This window comes from Malaclemys terrapin, chromosome 5 (genome assembly GCF_027887155.1).
Source record: "Malaclemys terrapin pileata isolate rMalTer1 chromosome 5, rMalTer1.hap1, whole genome shotgun sequence".
NCBI lineage: Eukaryota > Metazoa > Chordata > Testudines > Emydidae > Malaclemys > Malaclemys terrapin.
In genome coordinates this window covers 101,861,647-101,884,601 of record NC_071509.1, presented here as the reverse complement: position 1 = coordinate 101,884,601, position 22,955 = coordinate 101,861,647, and the positions used below count along the sequence as shown (strand labels likewise).

General features: G+C 39.2%; 1 protein-coding gene across 2 annotated transcripts in view; it reads right to left on the bottom strand.

Moving 5' to 3' along the window:
- The window catches only part of SYNPO2 (synaptopodin 2), a 118,136-nt gene that overhangs the window by 26,823 nt on the left and 68,358 nt on the right, over positions 1-22,955 (bottom strand). Inside the window, exons 2-4 of one of the 2 annotated variants that reach the window (XM_054029083.1) lie at positions 13,015-13,166; positions 6,364-7,175; positions 814-3,008 (exon numbers count right to left, since the gene is read on the bottom strand). In XM_054029083.1, the coding sequence (XP_053885058.1) occupies positions 814-3,008; positions 6,364-7,175; positions 13,015-13,166 (3,159 nt within the window). The remainder of the gene's footprint in view (positions 1-813; positions 3,009-6,363; positions 7,176-13,014; positions 13,167-22,955) is intronic. The other variant, XM_054029084.1, reaches the window with a different exon arrangement.

The following is a 22,955-nucleotide window of genomic DNA, read 5'->3' as shown; positions in this document are numbered from 1 at the left end:
AAAATGGAAAAAACCTTAACATATTTTCCAGCCACTTTCCTATTTCCTCTAAGTCAGTCTTTTTCAAAACATTCCAACATTCCTTATGGCACATTCTCTGTGAAATCAGAGAAGCAATTCATGATTTTGGATCAGAGCTGATCCACATAACTTACACACTAAGGCCCTGATCCTGCAATCAGAAACCTGTGGGAGAATCCTTGTGCCAATGCACCATCTTCCACTGAAGCCATCGGGGCTCTGTGTGGGCACAAGGGTCCGTCCGTAAAGATCCAACTGGAGATCAGGGCCTAAAACTGTATCTATTTTGTATGCTACATTAGTAATAGATATTATTATAAGGCACTTTTAAAAATAAATCTAAAATCAATGCATGTTGTTTAATTTTACTCAAACCCTTGGGCCACAAGAGCACAGTTCAGAAAAATAGTATGAAGGCTATTTCTAATTGTTTGAAATACAGGGGTCACTGCTCACTGTCATATTTGTTTTCATCTTAAAGCATAAAACCTAGCATCCAGCTTACTTAATACAATAGTATGTGTCCATTTCAGGATGTTATATGTATAAGTGTGTGATAATATTCATAAGTGTTTATCATCCTAATTTTATAACCATTTTGATTCATTTTAAAATTTTAAATAGTTTGGACTCAGAGTTGAGGGGATACATCTGAAGTTATTAAGTAAGCTAAGGACTGCTATACGCACTCTTGGTGTGCCAGATCACCACTGCAAACAATTCATTGCAAGCAAAGTGGACACTGAGTTGCAACTACAAGATTTACTCTTCAATGATTGATGGCTTCCACACCTGGGCTGTGACTCCAACTTTCTTTGCTGAAAACTTTGGCCTTGGAGCAGTAAACAAAGAGGATGTGATTGATTCTTGCTTAGAAAATGAGGGGTAACCACTAGGCTCGTAGGACTCATTTATTGGAGTGGATGCATTCGACTGGAACCACGGTTGTGAACTGTAGGCTGGTACGGAGTACACTGAAGATGCTTGGACATTAGCAGAAGAACCAGCACTGAGTGGTCTTGAAGGCAGAGCATGTTTTGAGGCAGATACTGAGTCGAACTTTGTAGACTGCTTAGTAGCTAGGCTTTCCTTAGTAGCAGAAGGAGGTTGAAAAGTAAATAAAGATGCATTAAGTTGATATGGCTGATGCTTCATAACATCCAAAGCACTGAGAACTTTCTTAGGTTTTCTTTTGGTACTTTTGGTAACTGCAGGTGATTTAGATTGGGGTTTAGTAGCAGCAAGAGGATAAGAGGGGGACTGGATGGGATTGTAAGCAACGGGTGGAGGTGCTCGAACATTAGATGAATACTTCCAAGAAGCTGGTAAAGATGGAGTTGGAGATGAGGCCCGTGCCATGTGTGCCTGCACAGTTTCTGAGTCTACCACATACTTCTCCATTCGAGATTGCCTTTTGGCAAATAACTGTGCTCCTTTTCCACTAAAAGCTGGTGGCATCTCAAAGGCTGGCCCTATTCCTCCAGCAAATGCAACATTTCCTATTGGTGTGGTAGGTGTTGTTTTGGGTGTATAATTTTGATTTGATACTGCTGCTTGAGGCCCTTTAAAAGGACCAGCTATGTTAAGTGTACTTGGAGGTAAGAGATGAGGAGCAGGCTGTCTTACTTTGATTGGTGCAGGAACTGCAGCTTGGGGTGAGTTTGGAGTTGGGAAAGCAGGAGGCTGGGTAGAAGCCATAGCTGGAGGTGACCAGACTGGTGAAATGGGAGTGGCAGCCGTAGGAGAGACTTTGACTGAGGGCTTTGGAGCAACAGGAGGAGGGGTCTTTTGTTTTGATGCTTGGATCTGCATGAAATTACAAGCCTCTGCTCCCAAACTAAGGTAGTCTTCTTCAGGTCCTGATTCAAAGCCAGTTCCAGTACCTCGTTTGCCTTCTGTATTCTGTACAAGGGACAATAGGGCAGGGTTAGGACTCACTTTTGGAGGTTCTTTGAAAGTAAACATAGGCTTTGCAGTGCTTCTTTTCTTTGCTTCTTGTAGTATCCCAGTTCTTTTGGCCGGCACTGCAATTCTTTCATCTCTGGATGCTATCTGCTCTGTTGGTGACCAAATAGCTGGCTGAGCTCTGCTGGCCACTGGACTAGATACCGCTCTATATGCGGCTTGAGGCGGTGGGCTAATTGAGGAATAGAACGGTGGTGCTGGTAAATCTGAGAGAGGGCTAGTCACATTTCTCGTTGGTGAAAATGGTGCTGCTGCTCGATTCAGTATACCAGGAAAAGGTTTAGCTGTTCTGTTTAAAGGTGTTGACTTATGGGCATCAGAAGACTGAAAGGAGATGTTTGTCTCTGATGCTCCCCCAATGCCATTTTGTTGTACCGTTTTGCCATGACTGTGGCTCACTTCTATGTAGCTTTTGCTCACACAGCTCTGCATTTTTGACGTTTCTTCCTCTTTTGCCTGATAGGACGAGGAGCTCACTTGTCTGAAGCTATCTTTTGGGTTGGCTTCTCTTTGTTCCTCTGCATGCATTCCGTGTGACTTCATCTCTTCTTGCTCAGCTGTGATCTCATCCATTCTCTGCCGTCTCTTGGCAAACATGAGGGCCCCCTTGCCCTTGCTTTCTGGCAGCATCTGCATCTCGTCTCCACCTTTTAGTTTCTTTTCAATCTCAAGCAGACCAGTGTCCCAATCAAATGTCACAATCTGGCCTTCGTGGTCAATGTCAGAGAAGAAATCTTCATCTATTTCTGACTCACTTGTTCCAAATAAAGTTACCTCAAAAGTGTTTTCTTTGTCACCTTCTTCACCTTCCCCTTCTTCACCCTCGTTTTCTTCACGTTCTAGTTCCCCGGTGCCGTAGCTGACTAAAGTGTATTTCCTTGCTCTTTGGCGACGCTTCTTAAACATCAACACCCCCTTGGAATTGGGATTGGGAGCTGCCGTCAGCAGCAGGGCAATGCTTTTACATTTAGATTTGGCTTCTTTCACCTGCTTCTCTGACAGACTCTCGCTCCGCCGGAGCCCTGTGGAAAGGATCAAAAGATATAATTAAAGAAATACACTCCACAGAAATATGTGAAGGTGTCTGACTACAAGCAATGCAACATCTATCTGGAATACCACTTCCTAAATGTGCTCCTCTCCAAAACATAATCTTTCTTTTTCTTTAATACTGGGATCCTACCTGACAGCAAGACAGAGTTCATATCCATAGTTTACATGTATTTCTATGTGTGTTTGTAATATAATATGTATAAATCTATAGGGAAGGCATTAAAATTAAAATCTTTTCCCACAGTAACTACTGTGGCACAAATTCCATAGCAATAATTCTTCTTTGTGAGACATGCCTCAAAGTTTAAAGACAAAACAGTTTTCTATAGAACTTTCCTAGTTCAACTTACAAGAACTTTTATGTGTCACATATGTATTTCTATCATTAAACACACACATTATATTCTATTATTATGCATATAAAATCTGTCTTATATGCACTATATATATTATATATAATACATTTATATGTATAATATTACAAACTCACATAAAAATACATATAAACTATGGATATGAATTCAGTTCTGTTACCATTGAAGTCAGTAGTAGTTTGGCCATTGTGTTCAATGCAAACAGATTTAAGCCCTTTAAAAGGAAGAAGTGGTTTCCTAAAAAGTAATTCATAATAATAAATAATAGAAAATGGACTGAAAAAAGAATAGATTGTTTATAGTAAAAATGTATTTAAAATACATTAACAGGGTTAATTGTGTAGGATATAACATTTCCAGAATATTTCTTTAAAACATGTAGCAAGGATAGCAACTTCCTACAATAAATGCTGTTCTGGAACTAGTTCAGGAAGGCATAACTAACTCCTAAAGAGTATTCAATAGTATATTATAGTTCCATGTATCTGTTAATGCATAAATTAATGGTCTTAATACTTTATATGGACTGCAGTTGGCCTCACTACATTCTCTCCTTATTTTTTAAACGAGTGTGCGATCCTGCTCCTTTTAAAATTAATGATCAAATTCCAATTAACTTAAAAGGGCACAAAATGGATTGCAGGTATATTATTCATGGTAGGGAAGTAGAATAGTAAAAATTTTTTACATCTGAAGCATTTTTTATGTACAATAACCTCATTAAATAAATGTATGTAAAGCATTTTATAATTAATGATCCTTTCAGTCATGTCAGAAAAAAAAAATGGAACCTGATCCTTCTCTTGTTGAAGACAAATGTAGTTTTGCCATTATATTAGGTGAGAGCATGACCAGACCCATGGTTTTCACTAAAAACTATAAAAGATGATAGAACATGGGTCCAATCCAGCAAAACTTCCACAGAGCTAAATCCTGAAATCCTAAGCTCAATTCTTAGTCAGGCAAAACTTTTAGTAAAGTTACCAGGGGAAATTGTCAGAGGAGGGGGTGGAGAACCAGAACCATTTTTTGAAGATTAGGGTAGTTGCTATAGTATCTAAACAGTATGGACCTGATTCTGCAAATCTAACTCACAAGTAATCTTTACTCATGCAAGCTTCAAATAGGCTACTCTCATCAGCTAAAACAACACTTGTGGGAAAGGATTTGCACCTATGATTTTGTGGCAAGGAATAATTTAAAATATTCTCTGAGCAAATATTTTTACAGCTTGTTTACATCTGGTTTAACCAATAGATTCAAAAGAAGGTTTAAATGACGAAAAATTGCCTGCTCGATTAAATTTAATCAGATTGCTATTTTCAGGGAAATATCCCTCTTAAATAGATCAAAACGTCACAATGCTTTATCTCTTCTAGTTTAGAATCTTAAACACCATATAATGGCTTTTTGCTTCACAAAACAAACATGTTTTATATGCACCATAGTTGCTGCTTCAATCAAATATCTTGTGTATCTATATATGTCAATGGTACCTAGAGCCTTAGATAACCTCTTTAAAATGTTTTTATCATTCAGTCAATATCTACCTATGTATAACTAATGTTTATTCTTCAGGTACAGTTGACTTAAAATATAAAGTCCTGCCAATTGATAATAATTCAGATATTATATGGGAAGGGAAAAAAAGGCAAAAAAATATTTGTCCTAAACAGAACAAATTTAAGGTAAGTACATTTTGTTGCACATGATAATTCATTCTGTATTAAATAGGATTTGCCTCAAACTTACCACTATCTTATTAGACAGCCAGTGCATTACAGGACTGACAGACACTGTTCTACAGTTGCTGCTAGCGTCACTGCCAAAATGTAATGCATGTGCACTCTTCTTTAATACTCCATTTAATATGCCATAAATATGTGGATTACATACAGATACTTAAAGCGTAAGTAACGGCTTAACCCACATGCCAATAAGGATGCAAATGGTTATCATTCTAAAAATATGCTTACAGAGGAATTAGCAATGGGTTAGGAAACTTATTCCAACACTGCATATAAAATAACTCATTGCTACAGTATATCATTGCACACATTCAAGCACCTTTGCCATACTGTGATTAAATCCCTGAACAGGATGCTTGACATTGTTGGAAAAGAACAAACAAGCATTAGAAATGATCTAAATAAATAAATATGTAGATATATATAAATATTTTTAAAGCAGCATTGGATTCAATCACATTTTCAGTTTTTCAGTTAAACTCCTTAGATAGATTTTGAGTCTCACCTCTGAGTATGGAAGGCAGAAGAAATAGTAAGTTCACTTTACAGTCTAGAGAAGACTTACAAAACTCAAAGGATCATATAACTAGCCAGTAATACACATGCTGGTGTCTGTCAAACTGACTTCTGCAGGCATCATCAAGCTTTCCTACTAGCCTTCTTTATTCATATCTACTTTTAACAGCAGTGGCATAGCTTTGATTTTTAAAGATGCAGTTGAAGAGACACAGTTTTTGCTATAAATGGAGAAATACAGAACACCCAACTACGTTCAAGAGATGACCTTGCTTATTTGGTTAACATTCTACAAATCGTCCTTGTAATGTAAGTTAGAAGCCTAGCACAATTTACCTCTCTTTGTGCAACTAAAAGTACTTGAATTTCCAAAGTGAAGTGTCACGTTTTAAAATAAGTAGTCTTTAAAATAAAGTAAAGTAGTCTACTACAGCAATGTTATACAGTATTGTGAAAGCATGGTTAAATACCTGGCCTGTCACCTGTGCAATTTTGTTGTTTTAAAAAACACATGAATTTTGAATAGAAATATCATTTAAAAACAAAGAGAGAGAGAGAGAGAGAGGTTCGAACACTTGAGAAGAATCTCTTTAAAATATTTACAAATGCAGGCACTGTTCTGAAAAGCTGTTTCAAATTACAAAATTTACCCTCAAGTCAATGCAAATGATTTAGATGTGACATACTTGCGTGCCTTGCCCTGTGCTTGTGAGGTCTGCTGTGATCTCTTTCTGAGTGCTGGTCGTCTTCTCCCTGCTCTGTGCCTTCTGATGAGATTCCAAAGGAGACTACAGAAGGAGGTGCTTCTGACTGCCCTCCTTCCACTTGAGAATCAACACACCCCTTTTCAGCTAGAGACCTGGACACTTCCTTCTCCCTGTCAGAGCAATCTAGGATCACTTCCACTATGGGGAGAGATGGATTGCCTGCCTCTGCTCCTTGGATCACCTTGACCTCTTTGCCACTAGCAATCTGGAATGTTTTGCTTGACCACTGGACAGTGGCCTCTTTTTCACCCAGGGGGACTGCAGTTATCGGACTAGTCCCATCTTCTTGCACACTGGGTCCAGCTTCTGAAGGGGTACATTTTTCAGCTCCCAGGAGACTAACAGCAGGAACATTGGTGCCCTTGTGTCTGTCATGTGAGAGGGACAACTGCAGCTCAACCACAGTGTCTGGCCTTCTTTCTTTTGTCTTCTCTTTGAAAGCAGCCTCATCTGTCAAGAGTACTCTAGAGGTTTCTATCACTCTAGGAGTAATTTTGTGGCATTGTATTGTCTCCTTTTCTTGTTTTGTCCCAGAAAAGTTTAAGTCACTTTCCTCTGCTCCATGGGGAGCTTCATTGTGTATCTCTGTGATGTAGAATTCCCTCTGGGGCATTTCTGTGGCTGTTCTGATTTGCAGTGTGGTACTCTCCCTATACTCCTCATTTTTTATTTTATCATGGCTTCTGGTTTCTGTTTCCGGACTCAAGCTTTCGTGTAGTCCATTGGATGATCTGCACATATATACACATACACACACAAAAATAATAATTCAAGAACATAAGCTGTTGTAAATACAACTGCAAAAGAGATTTTTCATGCTTAAATGGAAGTACATATTGTGTTTTCCCCCTAAAAATTATCTGCTAGTAGGTACATTTAGGTAACAGAATTTCCCAAACATTTTAAATACAAAGGTCTTTGTACCTCTCCTAACCTCCTGCAGTAGCATTAGGACATAAGAGCAGATATATTACTGCAGTAAGATTTTATTCTGACTATGATTCTGATAGAGTTATTCTTAAATCCTTGACCTATGCCATTTCTAAACTGTATACACTGCTTTACAAAAACATGTAATGTTTCCAGACAAACACTTGAATCATCTCAGACTTCTAGGATTTATACGTCCTATTTTATGTTTGAATGTAAAACAATGGCTTTGCACTAAAAGGAGAACTTTTAATCCATTTTACCTCAATGATTATTATTGCTCTTATTTGTATTCTGGCAGTGTCCAAAATGTGCTAGGTGCTGTCCTCTCACACAGGTCCCTGACCCAACAAATTTACTATCCAAGAAGGCAAGTCACATATAAAGGGCAGGGAGAGAGTGATAAATACTTAAAATACTTGTTTTAAAGGGAATTCCTTGTTTAAAGTATCGTCATCCCTCTGTGTCATTAAATGATTATACTTTAAGGGCCCAGTCCCGTGATGTATTCCCTGTGAAGTGCTCAGTGCCTTTAACTCCCACTGAAGTCAGTGCAAGCTGAGGGTGCTCAGTACATCACTGGATCAGTCTGTATATTTTAAAATGGGAGTTTTCTGATTGGTGAATCTTGCTTTAGCTCATTTAACCCTACATGTCAGACTATAGCTTCATTTTTCTATTTATTCCTCTCTTCCCTCTCCCCCCTCTGTTTTATAGGTTCCCTTTAAAAGTATTATGAACTTTACTGTAACCTCCAGTTCCCCCTTTCAGTGCTGTATGCCTCAGTGGCATACTATTAGTTTCCACGGAAACTATTTCAATGCAGTCTGACACAATGACATATTATTCATTTTTACATTTGGCTGTAATGTAGCAAAACTTTTCGGTAATTAATAGACGCATTAGGTGCCCTCAAACTACAAAGCATCAAGTACTATAAGAGGAGTTTGAAATCAAAAGCAGGCTCCTGGTATTCTAAAACTATTGGATCACACTGCAAATAAAGGCCAGAAATAGCAACAGAAAATGACTAGGTAAATCTGTCACTGTAATGAAGATGCCTCAATATAACTCACATTTATAGCCTCTCAGCATACTGATGGCATCAAACTGGATTTGCCTCAAATAGGAAACAATGTATAACATCTATTAAACCACATATGGGGCTACATAAGGGTCAGACAGATTTTCATTTAGGAAGCCCTGTGTCTCTATCTGGATTCCATCATGTTTTGCTATTTGGACAATCAGTTGTGCGGCTGCTGACTGCAGAAAAAATTGTATGAATCCATAAACATTTCCTTGTAGGATATAAGACTGGGTGTGGGCCAACTAACTTTTAGCCTTTATTGGTAGCTGAATGTGTGTGTATGAGAGAGAGAGAGAGAGAGAGAGAGATTTCCACCTTAAAAGGCCCTCACTACTTATGGATATACTTATACTGTTTACAGACATTGATGTGTGTCCAGTGGTAAGGTACTGTATCTGGTCTTTTTTGTTTTATTTTTCATTCTATTTGTCAGATTCATTTTTTTAGGTCTGCTCAGTTCACTGGATGATTTGCAAAATCTCTGCGTACCCAGACACTTGTGGTATAATTGCAGGAAGGAAGTAGAGCTGCGTGGAGGGGACGCAATGGGATTTGGTCCAAAATGGTGTTTACAGACTGAATGTCACAGTTCAGTTTGCTATGTACTGAGCATGAGCCAATCTTTTTACTTTCATGGAAATATGTCATGCTCCCCCCCTCAGTCCCCCCAGGAACCCTCTCCCTAGTCCCCAGGTCCTCACATTCTCAACATCCACTGGGAGCTTTCTACTCATCCTTGAGTGCTTCAGGGGAGGCTAGTGGCTCTCTTCCCACTCCCACTGCTTCCTTGATACCTCCCTCTAGAGGCTTTCCAGAAAGCTTGTAAAACATTCCCTCCATATGGTCTCATTAGGGTAGCTACCAAGCAGGGCCTTTCCCTCTCCCTTGCAACCAATCCCAAGGATTTTGCAGGGGAGCACTGGGAGGTAGCCTGACTCCAATGCAGAGAGCAGCAAAAGACCTTCCTCTAACCTTCCATCTAACCAGCAAAGAACCAGGAGCATTTCAAGACTTAGGGTGGGCTTTTTAAAAACTCTTAAGTGTTGGACTAACTCTGCTCCCATTAAAGTCAATGGAAAAACCTCTCATTACTTCAGTAGAAGCTGAATTAGGCTAATACTGAATGCTTTGGAAATCCCACTCTGATTGTAGCAGCCAGGAAACAGTCAAAGGCTTTCTAGCAAGCGCACAATAGGAAGTGAGGCTTCCCAACGCATACCTGCAAAAGTAAAGGGTTAATGATGCTGGGATGCAAAGATCATCCAAGGAATATATCACGGCCCTTCAACCTAACCACACCATACCTATCATCTCTCATTCACTATTGAAATTTCAACTCCTGCCTCCACTTGGCCCATGATGCCAGCCTCTATTATCCATTTGTTAAATTTTCAAACAAGCACCATTATGCTTTCTCCCATGCTGCCCATCCCATTTGGGTGGAGCTCCCTATAAGCATCCCCAAAGCTGCCTCATTATCCACCTTCAAATCCCACCTCAAAACTCCGCCATGGTGCCTACAAAAAACTTGAGTGCAGGTAGGTCACTGGTGCACTGTGACCACTGCTTTTCATGCTGAGCAATATTGTCTCATTGTTTCCTTGTACTGCTCCATCTGTCTGTATCCATCCGTTCTTTCTTGCCTTCTACTTGGATTGTAAGCTCTGTAGGGAAGGGACTGTCTTTTTGTTCTGTGATTGTACAGCACCTTGTATAATGGGGTCCTGGTCCATGACTTGGGCTCCTAGCGGCGATGGTAATACAAATAATATTAATAACTAATAAATTAGGCACCATTCTTTTATTAAAATGTATACTCTTCTCTTAATGCTTAGTTAAGAGCTGTCTGCAGCAGAAGATGAAGGGTTTGCTTCTCCATTGCTCTATGATGATGTTGGGTCACATCTTGGTAGTTTCAGAAGACCCTTGAAGGGCCAGTCAGCCAGCATCTCCAAAGATTGCCAAAAGGGAACCACAAAGGAGGTGGCAGCAGACTGGGAATTACGGAGGAGGTGGCAGGGGAGAGAGGAGTTCATCAGTTTCCTTTCCCCTACCCATGAAAATACCAATAGTGAACAGTACAAGGAGGGAGACTTTTAAATGGATGAGAGGATGGCTGAATGACTGAGGACATGAAGTTCAGAGATTGCACCAGTAATTGAAATTCCTCTGAATATTCTGTTCAATTCTTAAAGGAAGGTCTATTGCTGGAAAACTGTCAGCGCCTCGTGATCCCTGGAAGTCCTGGGGTTTCATCCCAGTAAACAATGTAATATTCCCAAATTTATTTTTTGGTTTTGATTTTTAATCTGTTTTATGCATTCAGACAGGGCCAACAAAGTAGAATGGAAGTTTTGCTATTGTCTTCAGTGGGGCCAAGATGTGGCCTCCGATGCGTTTAAAATATCAATTACCAGCAACAGCTATGACTGGAAATATCTGAAGTTATTTGTGCAGCTGCAAAAAGTGCAGAAAGTCAGCGATAGAGGTTATTTCTGAAAGTCTAGTTTTACCAGTCATCTTCATGAAGTAAAAGAATAACAATGCTGATATCACACTGGGGACTCTCAAATGAAGGATTAGATTTTTATCTGTAAGTGTCACTAAACTTCAATTTCAACATATGCACACAGACAAAAAATATTTCCATCAATAATAATCAAAATTTACAGATAGGCAAAGAAAGAAAAAATGCTGCTTGAGACCTTATTAGAGTTTGATTTAAGGATATTTACTTTGTATATTCTGTACATGTGATGTAGACAATTAATGTTTTAATGGTTATAAAGCTTTAACTTTTTGAATCTCACAGTCTACTATCATTAAATAATTATTATCTGACCCTCCCCATACTGCAACTGCAAAATTTCCCACAACTGCAAAATTCAAAAGTAAAAAAATGCTTAAAACCGATAATTTGTGGGAAAAACCCATAAATGTGAAAATTGAAATCTATAAAAATAAAAAAGCTTAAAAATAAACATCTATATTATCTATTGACATTTAAAATAATAAAATCAAATTCTGCAGTGCCTAGATATATTTATTTATCTTAGTTTGGAATAAGAGCTACACCACAGTAGGTGAGCTGGAGTCCTCAGCTGTCACTATTCCAGTGACTTCATCAAGCTGAGAAAATTAGTCAGCCCACAGAAACAAGCAAACTTAAAGCATTCAAACCCAACTCCTATTATATATTATATGAATACCACTCAATGACTGTCTCCCTCTCAGGGCAGATCACACTTTTACCCCACTAGACACATTGGAACCGTCGTACTGTACAGCTGTGGAAGTCCCCAGAGGAACTCTGTCTTACTCATTCAGAAGTCCCATGGGAACTACAGGGGTGTACATGCTGAAACAGGAACTCTCCAGCCTTTCACAGGATGCTGCTCTGTTAGTATTCAGGGAGCCTGGGCATAACCATCCTCGCCCTTCTAGTCCCCTTTAGGAGCGTTAAAATTGGAGAGGACACTAGTTGAGAGCACTGGCAGTGTTCCCTGCCCCTATTGTGGCTGGCCTCTGTATAGGAGGAAGTGTCCTTGGGTCTTCTCCTTTTCTTACCCACATAGAATTTATACTATATATTAGAGGGGTAGCAAAACTGAATGCAAGACTCAGAGTGTTTTATAAAGGAGATCGCCAATCTACAGATGGAGAAACAGAGTCATAGAGAGGTTAAGCAACTTGCTAAAGGTCACATAGTGAGTCAGAAACAGAAATGGAAGTCATGTCTCCTAACTTCTGGTCCCTATTCTGACCACTCTCTCTCAGGAAACTCCTTGTCATGTCATCTATACACCATTCCCTTGTCATGTATACAATCTCTGCTCTGCTTACACCTCATTCAAAATACCTCTCTTGTATCACTCCTGCATGCTCATATTCCTTCCTTTCCTTCTCACCCTTATGTACCGGATCATCCTTGTGACATCCCTCCTGAAAACACATTACTTTTGCTAAGGCTGTCACTGGTAAGCCATAATGCATGAACCAGAGAGCTGCGGTCTTTAAATGGAGAGGAAGGTTGATCCAGTGGTTAGGGCACCTGCCTGGGAGATGGGACAGATGGGTACAATTCCCTGTTCTGCCACACATCTTAGGCAAGTCACTTAGTCACTCTGTGCCTCAATACCTTGTCTGCGAAATGGGAGTAATAGTACTTCCATACCTCACAGAGATCAACACTCCTGTGAAGATAAACCCATTAAAGATTCTGAGGCACTCGGATGCTATGGTGACAGGGGGCATATAAGTAGCATAGATAGATAACTGTACCATAAGGAGGTAGTACCCTGAATCGATGCAGCATATGTATCTGAACTGTGCTGTCTGAACTATCAAGTGGGCGTTTTGTGGCCAGGAACTCTCTTCCTTTACATTTGTACAGTGGCAAGGTGCTGGTGATAAATACATAAATAATAATATTACTATATATTGGAAATTCACAGTACATGTCTATAAAAAGGACATGCATGCACCACCATGTTTTGCCAGTAAGTTTAGGGAGCAGAATGTATGCCAAAGCATTCTGAACATTCCTTTACCTCTTGATAAGCAGCTGGAGGGCATCAGTCAGACCTTCCATAAGAGTGATAACTTCAGAATAGGTTAAGTCTGCACAGGACTTGCCATTGATAGACACCACCTCATCCCCCTCACACAGCCCAGCCTTGGATGCTTTGCTCTTGCTGCGAACCTGAGATGAGTTAAAAGTAAATTAAATTCAGAATTGTATAATTAGAGTTAATTTGAAAACAGCAACTCCAACCCCACATGCTCAATAGAAAAAAATGGGTTCATGGGGAATGCAAATCAAGGATCAAGCCCTATTAAGCTAGGTATTGTAGTGGCAAATAACAAAAGACAATCTGCCCCAGCGAGCTTACAATCTAGGTATCAAACAGAATGCAAAAGGCAGATGAAACAGACCAACAGGGTGGCGATGGCTTGGAAGGATGAGGTAACAGTACAAAGAACAGAGTTCAGCAGAAAAGCAAAAGATTTAGCTCACCTCTCAGCTGGCTAATGAGAGACTACCAGGAGTTTGTGTAGATAGCTCAGTAAAATGAGGAGCTGATATCCTCTTAGAAACCTAGGCCAAGTTTTCAAAAATGAGTCCCTAAAGTAAGGCTCCTCAAGGCCAAGATTTTCATATTTGCGTGCCATTTGACTTCAATGGGAGCTACGGCTGCTCAGCACCGCAGACAATGGAACAAACACTTTTAACTATAGGTACCTCACTCTGGAAAAAAACTGTCCTAAATTCAGATTTAGTCATCTTAATTAAGTGCCTTGATTTTCAAAAGTGCTGAAGACAATGGATGCCACTGGAGGCTCAAAACCTTTGATAATCAGGGCAGCTATTTAGGTGCCATGGTGTGGATTTAGCAGCCTAACTTTAGATACCCTTGGTTCTGGCCCTAATTTTTGTACACAAATACATACACCTGCCACAACATTTTCTTGCTCTTGAACAACAGTTCAGCTATACAGATGAGTTAATATAATGTGCATATTTATATTCGATACAGAGAGAAGGAGAAAATAAATGGGCTAAACTGTAAATGGGCAATTAAAAGAGTATATAGCCTGTTGCAATGAATCACTGTTAGGAAGGAAACAAATCATCATGATAAATCAGATAAGTATCATGAGAAGAAATCCTACACAGACTTCATAGATTTGGGCCCATTTAAGTAAGCACTGCTGTAAGGGGGAATAGCATATTAAAAGGTCAATGAAGGATTTTCAGATTTATTTGTTTTGATTTCTAAAGAATGCACACTCTCTTGATGCCTTTATGAGCATTACATGATCAAATAACCATGCACAGAAAGTCCAAAAAACCCACCAACCCCTCTCTAAATCCCACTAGCTAAACCTCAAACTCTTTCTCCATTACCACCTTCCCCCACAAAAAACGTTTGCCTCTAGTCATGCTAGAAAAAGTCAGGAAGAATAAATGGGGTCAATAGATCCAGGTTCTTCCAAACAAAGGCAGAAAACAAACCCTGTCATTGGGGATTTCTCTCCAACAATGCCCCATCTCCTTTGTGATTAAATTGAAAAGATGTCATCTCCAGGTGTCATGACCTGGACTATCTCAGCTGTTGCAGTATCACATGGGGAGAGCAATGATCTCTAAGACATTTAGCCCCCATTTAATGCATTATGGGTCCAAAACAATGTCTTAAATTATTGGAATTAGAAACTACTTGTTGAAGACACTCCTCATTCATTCCTTTTAATAAATAGAGTGTACCTCTTCTTAGTGTTAACTGAAGGTGTAAAACCACATGGAGGAATACTCTAAAACGATTGTCACCAACCATTTAGGTGCCTAAGATTCCCTCATGCATCTGTGTATTCCTCCCAGGGACCTTAAAGCACTATATATTCATTAGTCAAGCCTCACAACACTGCTGGGGAGTACAGTTGGTAAGGAACATATAGGGATCGCTTTGCTAAATAATAAAGTTCATGTAGCTTTGTGGTGGAAGGCGACAGCTGTTCAAGAGTGCACAGCAACACATCAAAACAGTTTAGGACAAGAAGTGAAGCGAGATGCTGTATATCCTGCTGCAAATGAAGGGAGAAGTTCAGCAGCCAGAAGAATGTAATTACCCAATGTGGAATGTGGCTATAACTGCAGAGTTAACAATTCTACTTTTGCAAAAAGTGCAGCGGGAACTTTAATAACCAAAAGTGGATAGGATTTACATCACATCCATGGAAGAACACCTCCTATCTTCCAATGCCTCATAACCGATGCTGGGGTATTAAACTAGTACTGGTGCAGAGAAAAGAATGTTACCTGTTGGGATTACGCAATACAGCATCTAGGTTTCCCAACCAAGTGCTAACCCAATCTAACATTTGCTGTGGTCATGCTAGATCTTTCGAGGTGGTACACACACAAAGAAAGCTTCTTTAATTCTTCTTTGTTGTCCCAAAGAGTTTTATTCTGTCTTCTCAGCTCCTTAAGCCTAGGAGTATACTGATGGGAGAGCCCCATTATTGTTTTAAGCTCCTCTGTTCAAGAGCATAACCAGATCTGTCAATAGCACAGCCTGCCAAGATTCTCATTAAAGAATCTACCTGAACTGATCAGTTTTTACTGCTCCAGTCCTCTTTCCATTGCCAGTACAATATTGTGACCCATCATAGTTACTTTATAACAGTGATTCGCAAAGTTTTGTACTGGTGACCCCTTTCACATAGCAAGCCTCTGAGTGTGATCCCCCTTATAAATTAAAAACACTTTTAAATATATTTAACACCATTTTAGATGCTGGAAGCAAAGTGGGGTTTGGGGTGGAGGCTGACAGCTCGTGACCCCCCCATGTAATAACCTTGCGACCCCCCTGAGGGGTCCCAACCCCCAGTTTGAGAACCCCTGCTTTATAACAAACCATAGACATCTTCCACACCACTCAAGGAATGCTATCCAGTTAACTGCTATTTATAAAATACATATTTGGCAAATGTTGTTATATTAACCAGGAAGCGTGCAAAACTGTATTATAAAACAACACATATACACAAAGGGGTTGTCATGGAATCTGAACTCTGAATTTTCTATCTTTTGGGCATGTATGAATACTTCTGCCTTAATATTGTGTACATAGGTTATGACAAAGACATAAAAACACAGATACACATAATCATCGATAATCTTCTTAGCTATTTTATTTAATATTATCACAGGCCTGGGTACAGTCATGTAAATACGTATCGTCCTCAAAACCATTATTTGCTAATGTGCATCTTGGTATTTATACCACACTCATTGGTGTGGTGTCGGCCCATTGTTTACAATGGAGTTATTCCCAGTTTGCACTGGGGCCATTAGTAGCTGAGCTTCTGTATAGGATCCCATTTCTGGAGGCAGTTCTGTAAGGCAACCCATTTCTGGAGGCAATTCCTGGACTCATAATGCTATTTGAAAATAACAGTGGGACTATAATCCTTTTTGCTGCTGCTGGCCATTCATCTTGGCTGTTAAAATTTATAAACACCCATGTGTCACAATATGGCCTTCTGGACAATGGAGAAACAATAATCCAGTGCATATGGCAGCCAGTCGCCACCTTGCAGAGCAGCGAACATTTACAAATATGGAGTGGTATGCTGTGTTTATCCTTTTCTAGCAGGACTATAAACATCCTTGCACTTCGGGAAGCAATGATGGCTTAGATAGTCTTTAGTATGTTTCTCTGCATAAATGAGGTTGGATTCATTTTGTTTTTTAAATGTGGATGACATTTCCATTAAAATGTTTATAATGCAATATAACCCTTAAAGTAAATATGTTAGAAACAAATTAAATTTAAACCAGTTTTTAAAATGCAGAAACATTAACAATAAAAATATATGAACTCTGAAAGAGTGTAAATGGAAAATAAATAATTCCTGTGATTTTCACTATAGAAATAAGGAATTCCTATGATGTTAAGGGAAATCGCCTGTTTCTGTCCTTTCACTTCTACGGTAGGTTGCCAATTTGAATCTGGCTCAGGTCAGCAATTGTTACCCATTTCATAGCAGTTTGGTGATTTATGTGAAATAAATTAGGGATCTCCATTCATTGTCCAGTGGCAAGATGTCTACATGACTAGACTGACCAGTAATATGTGGCATCAATTTTTAACTAGTCTTATTGGCAGCATCAGAACTAAATGGGCAGCAATTTTCACTCTCCTATCCTTAGACGTGATCCTTTCAGATTAGGGCTCAGGTACATTCCACTGCCCTTCCTATGCTACTACCCAAATTTTTCAGTGAGGCCCCAAACCTGTGAGGTGCTGAGCACTTTCTTGAGCTTGAAAAGTGCTGAAAACCTGCAGCTCTGGGAGCTGAGGGACACTCAGAGCCTCAAAAGTGATGTTCTTCACCTTGTGGGACTGGGCATAAATAAAAAATAGTCATCTTCAGGGCCAGGCTAAACATACACAGCTCTTCTGTCAGCACTTCAATTCTTATGTTGTTAGCGACCAGGAAGTGTTACTCTGAATTTCCTGATTTACCAGTATAAGTCCACCACGTTGGCTTGCTGCTGGCCTAATCTCAAGATATTATCAGGCACTGTAGTTTACCCATAACAGAGGGGGAGAATCTAGTGGTGGTCAGAAAATTGGGGGTGGTAGTAAACCCCACTGAATATTTCCACAGACTGGGAAAGAAATGGTTTTCATCAAAATTTTCAATGGAAAATTTTGACATTTAATTGAATAAACAAAAAACTGATTTTTTTCTGGTTTTCTGACAAAAGATCAAAAATGTTCAAGGAAAGCAGACCCTTTCTGCATAACAAATTATTTACTTGAAAATCCTATTCTCCATTACAAAGTCTCAACAGAAAACTCTTTACCAGTCCTAGAGAAAACTGAGAGCTGTTTTTCTGCTGACAACCATGTAATTTGATTACACAGTGGAAACTGAGGAACCATTCTTCAGTTGCGGGGAATTCAGCGGCAAGACTCTCATCCATGTAAATCACAAGAGACTCCACCAAAGACAGAAGAGTGTCACTAGTAAAAAATCAGTGAAGCCTCATGGCTCAACCTGGGCTTTTTTGGTCACTGTCTGCTCCTACCTTCTTTGGGCTAGTGTTTTTAAAGGAATCAAAAATTTCCTTACTCTAAAACTACTAAGTAGGTTGTCATTACTAGGGAAACTTCTGTAAAATTCCAATAGCTTCTCAGTGTTCATAATTAATTTTGTCATACAATCATCACTGCTGCAGCCTTCCACCACTTGTGCTGAACCTGTCTAGACACCAGCTGCTCTGCTGGAATGTTCTAGTGCTTTACTTCCTTCCCTCTGATGCAGAATGTGTTGCTAGTGATGAAAGCTCCGTCCCTGAATGTGGGACTCCTTTTTTTGATTATTCCAGTTATATACCACCTGCTGTTTAGAACTGCAGACTACTCCATTATTTCTTCACAATACAAAATTAACATTATCAAACAGTGAAATGTCAACATAAATATTTATTCTGAATTCTGAAGGATTTAAGGGAACTCTTATGTTTGTCACATTGGCAGGACAGCAACACCATGTTGTAACTGCCAATACTATGCATGTTCGTTAGGTTCTTCTGCATTTTTGTAACATTGCCAGTTCATTGTCCCAAATAGTTGAACAGTGGGAAAAAATACAGTTTTTGGAAAATAATTACATTATTACATTATTGAATATAGGCAAAACCAATAATCTATTGAAGTTTATTCAGCACTATGTAAATATCTCCTGATAGTAAACTGGGAGATTATGCTGATTTATTTTAATTTGGTGCAGCATGTCTAACTATTACTTGCTATAATGTTCAAGTTTTCAGATCATCACCTTCTTGGCATTTTGATTACAGGACTTGAAGAATGGCTCTGGATTATTTTGACAATTTGGCAAATTTCAATAGGACTTGGATGCCTAACTCACACAGGCTATTTTGAAAATCCCAGCCAAACTATTGTTCATGCTACAGAACTGCTTAATGATCCAATCCTGCTCCTACTGAAGCCAATAGACTTGACTAGAAGCAGGACTCGGCACTAAGAAAGCATAGGGGACTATAAGAGTTATACTGGTATTTGTTAACTATTTCAAAATCAACCAAAGCATTTTAAATATCAGATGATGCTTTCTGAAAATCTTTTTATTTAGGTGGCAAACTTGCCAAATCCATATTGATAATGACAGTACTGATAATCAGAGGATTTCTGCTAGTTGCTGCAGTAATCAAATAAAAATGTTAACTAGATATATTCAAATATGCTTCAGAGACTGCTCAGTGTAAAGATAGCTTAATATAATCATACATTTAATTTAATATAATTAGACATTAAATTTACTGTAAGAAGTGTTTCATTTTTTTCTAGTAATCATCATTTTCATTAATTTATTTGCCTTTGGTCACAAAGTTTATGATCTCTTTTCCAAGAGTCTTTCTTTTTTATTTATGCTAAAAAAAAAGTATGAAATTTCATTTCCTCTCTGTTTATAAACCTTACAGCAAATACACAGAATTGCAAACCCATTTAAATGTATTAACAAATTATCTGTCAGTTAAATAGAATTAGCAGTGTACAGTACAGTATGTGAGATTATGGGCAGGAAATAGAAGGATAGAATGGTACAAACTATTAAAGGATATTAGTGCTTTTTGAACTTAACCTGAATTTAGCTTATCATAAACTACAGACCCTAAACCCTAATTTTGCAGCCCCTTACACAGGAGTCCTTCCCTGATCATACAAATCATCTAATTGATGCCAAAATCATAAGAGAGATGTTAACTCTGGCTTAGTCCACATCAACATACGTTAATCTTCTTCAGTTTTCAACACTGCTACTATTCCTGTTCTGAGTCTTCCCAAGCAGCTATTGTCAGATACACTGAATTCCATAATGGTTTTGTGCACCTATGGCCACTGAGACCACCAAATTCACTGCCCTTATCATGTAAACACATTGAGCTCAGGCCTCCAGTAGCGCTCAGTGATTACTTAGCACTTAAACTTCTTGCAAGAGCTCTGCTTTATTCTGTCAGGTGTCAACTGACTGTGTGTAATAAGAGCTTCAGAATGCCCCACACTGACTGTCTGGGAAGCACAGCCTTTAAAGTTAGGGTTGCCTTGCCTCCTGGCCAGTTTTTAATCAGCCTGGTCGGTTTTTGTACTGCTTTGCCAGTTAAAAGATTTAATGTGCCATTTTTTCTTAATTTGGGACATGTTAGCATGCTCAACAATTCACACTCCCCTAGTCCAGACTGTGGCACCGTGTTAGGATAAGGTTTAAAAAAAGTGATAAAAGAACATAAACATACACATATTGTGTTAGGAGTATTTTTGTTTTTGTTTGTTTTGTAAAATGGTTATCTAAAATATTTTAGTAATAATTTGCTATAGTGGGCACAGGGTTAGGCGGCCATTGACTGGTTTTAATGTGTCTCAGAGGTGGCGGCAACCCTATTTAAGGCACATCTTCTAATACCACAGCATTCACATTTCCTGTTGTGTCATTTACTTCCCCTGTTCCCAAGTTTTATATCTTCAAGCAGAAATCCATTTACCATTAAATGATCTAGAGTGCCATACATTATACATTTATAACATCACGGTCTGGGTATAAATGAAGGTACAGAAACATAAAACAATGCTTGTCTCTTCTGAGCAAAATGGGCTTGATTCTCCATTGCTTTCGCTTTATGTAGTTATTTACACCCGCTCAAAGTGAGTACAAACATGCTACCAAATCAGAATTCTCTACTCATTTGTAGTAACAGTGGCCCTTTACACTCATTTTGCACAGGTGAAACTTTCTAAAGAAAATGTAAGGCAGTGGAGAACCAGGCCTTGTGCTTGCTGCTTTTGGTGATTTTCATTGTCAATGAATAGAAAACTTCCTATTTTGATCGCAGCCCTTTTTCCCCACCCATTATATGTTTGTCTTGAACTTGCAAACACATATGCATGCATAAATTTCCTCACATGAGTAGTCCCACAATAGGATACTCGTGAGAAGAAGGAACTACTCACGTGAGTAAAGTTACACAAAGTGTTTGCTGGATTGAAACCAGAAAATTGTTTGCTCTTCAGGACCACAGATTGTAAATTCCCCTGGGCATATGGGCACTTTCTAACACTTGGGAGCTACCAGAACACAAATTATAGTAAAGTGCTGAATGCTCTATCTCCTACATTGAGTCAGATGCTTGCTCCTTCTGTGGGTTCTACAGCAGGCAGCTGCATTCTACTTGTAATGTCTTTGTACTCCTGGAGCCCTAAACTTGCATGTTACATTTGTGAGCATACGCTGTAATTGCTTGTACATTACAGAATGTACTTTTATAATGTTAGTTACACATACATATTCAGGAGTATTTTGAAAACAAAAATATGCTTATTCCAGACATAACTACATTAGGGTATGTGTGTGGGGAGCGGGGTAGGGGGGGAAAGAGTCCAGCCAGTCACATGGCCAAATCAATGACCTTTCCAATCCTTTGTCCTTCTTTTATCCCTTTTGGTCTCCTCCTCCCCTTCATCTGTAATCTTGTCACTATTTACAATAGTATTCACAGATGTAAATGCCGATGTTTGGTCTGTCCTCCCTTTGTTGCCAGCAGCCTTCAAACTACCAGTCTCCTGTTATGCTACAAATCAACACCTCTGGAAGCAGTGACACCCGGTGTCAATCTCTCCCTATGCCCTGATTCATTGCACGGACCAGGTCAAATACTGTGCTGGCATAAACTCCATGGAAGTCAATGGAATTAGACCAGTAGAGGTTTGGACACAGGGTGTGGAGGGGAGCTAACAGTGACTTGCTAATCGGTTGCATAGGCAGGCCTTATATTTAAAAATGGTGAGACAGACTGAAGAGAGAAGGCAGAGAAATCATCTGATGATACCATAGGCCATAACAGAATCAAGTTAGTTTTTGTACTGATTTAGTATCTAGACTTAACAAAAGCTGGGTGCATGGTTACATACAATAATTGGTAAGCAGAAGAATGGAAAACCCTGAGCATAGCCATATATTGACTGTAGAATGCCGATTTACCTGAAAAGCGCTGTTATGGCCAAAACAGAACTCTTCAAATCTGTAGGGAGCCTAAGAAATTCCAGTTTCCAGGGGACGTCAAATGCTGTCACTGGAGGGCCATGTTCTCAGCTTGTATAAATTGGCATGGCTCCATTGAAATCAGTGGAACTGTACCAATTTACACCAGCTGGAGATCTCGCCCAGAGTGTTTAATCAGTTCCAGAAGTTTTATTGTTCAGTTCCCCAGCCCTCTCCCTCTGACATTCCACTAGGAATATTTTCGATTTATATAGTGTAATCCCAGCAAGCGCCCTTGTCTTTGATCTCTTTCCAAATCCAACATATTTGTATTACAAGTCTGGAAATATAGGCTAGAACAGGGGTCGGCAACCTTCCAGAAGTGATGTGTCGAGTCTTCATTTATTCACTCTAATTTAAGGTTTCGTGTGCCAGTAATACATTTTAACGTTTTTAGAAGGTCTCTTTCTATAAGTCTATAATATATAACTAAACTATTGTTGTATATAAAGTAAGGTTTTTAAAATGTTTAAGAAGCTTCATTTAAAATTAAATTAAAATGCAGAGCCCCCCGGACTGGTGGCCAGGACCTGGGCAGTGTGAGTGCCACTGAAAATCAGCTCATGTGCCGCCTTCGGCACGCGTGCCATAGGTTGCCTACCCCTGTGCTAGAAGCAGAAAAGTGCAGGCTGGAGAGGGAGAACTCCATGATTCACCCATGAATGTCAAGTTGTTTTTTCATATCAGATAACTTTAAATGTAAAGTGTTTCTCTCTACTGTAGGGTAATCTCTTTATTGGGGCATAAATAATAACACGAGAGTACAGCACCAGGGAGATGTAGGAGAAAAGAAGTTGTGTGTTTACATGCACACACATTTTTCTGTTGCCCACATCTATATTCAGTTTCAGATGTAATC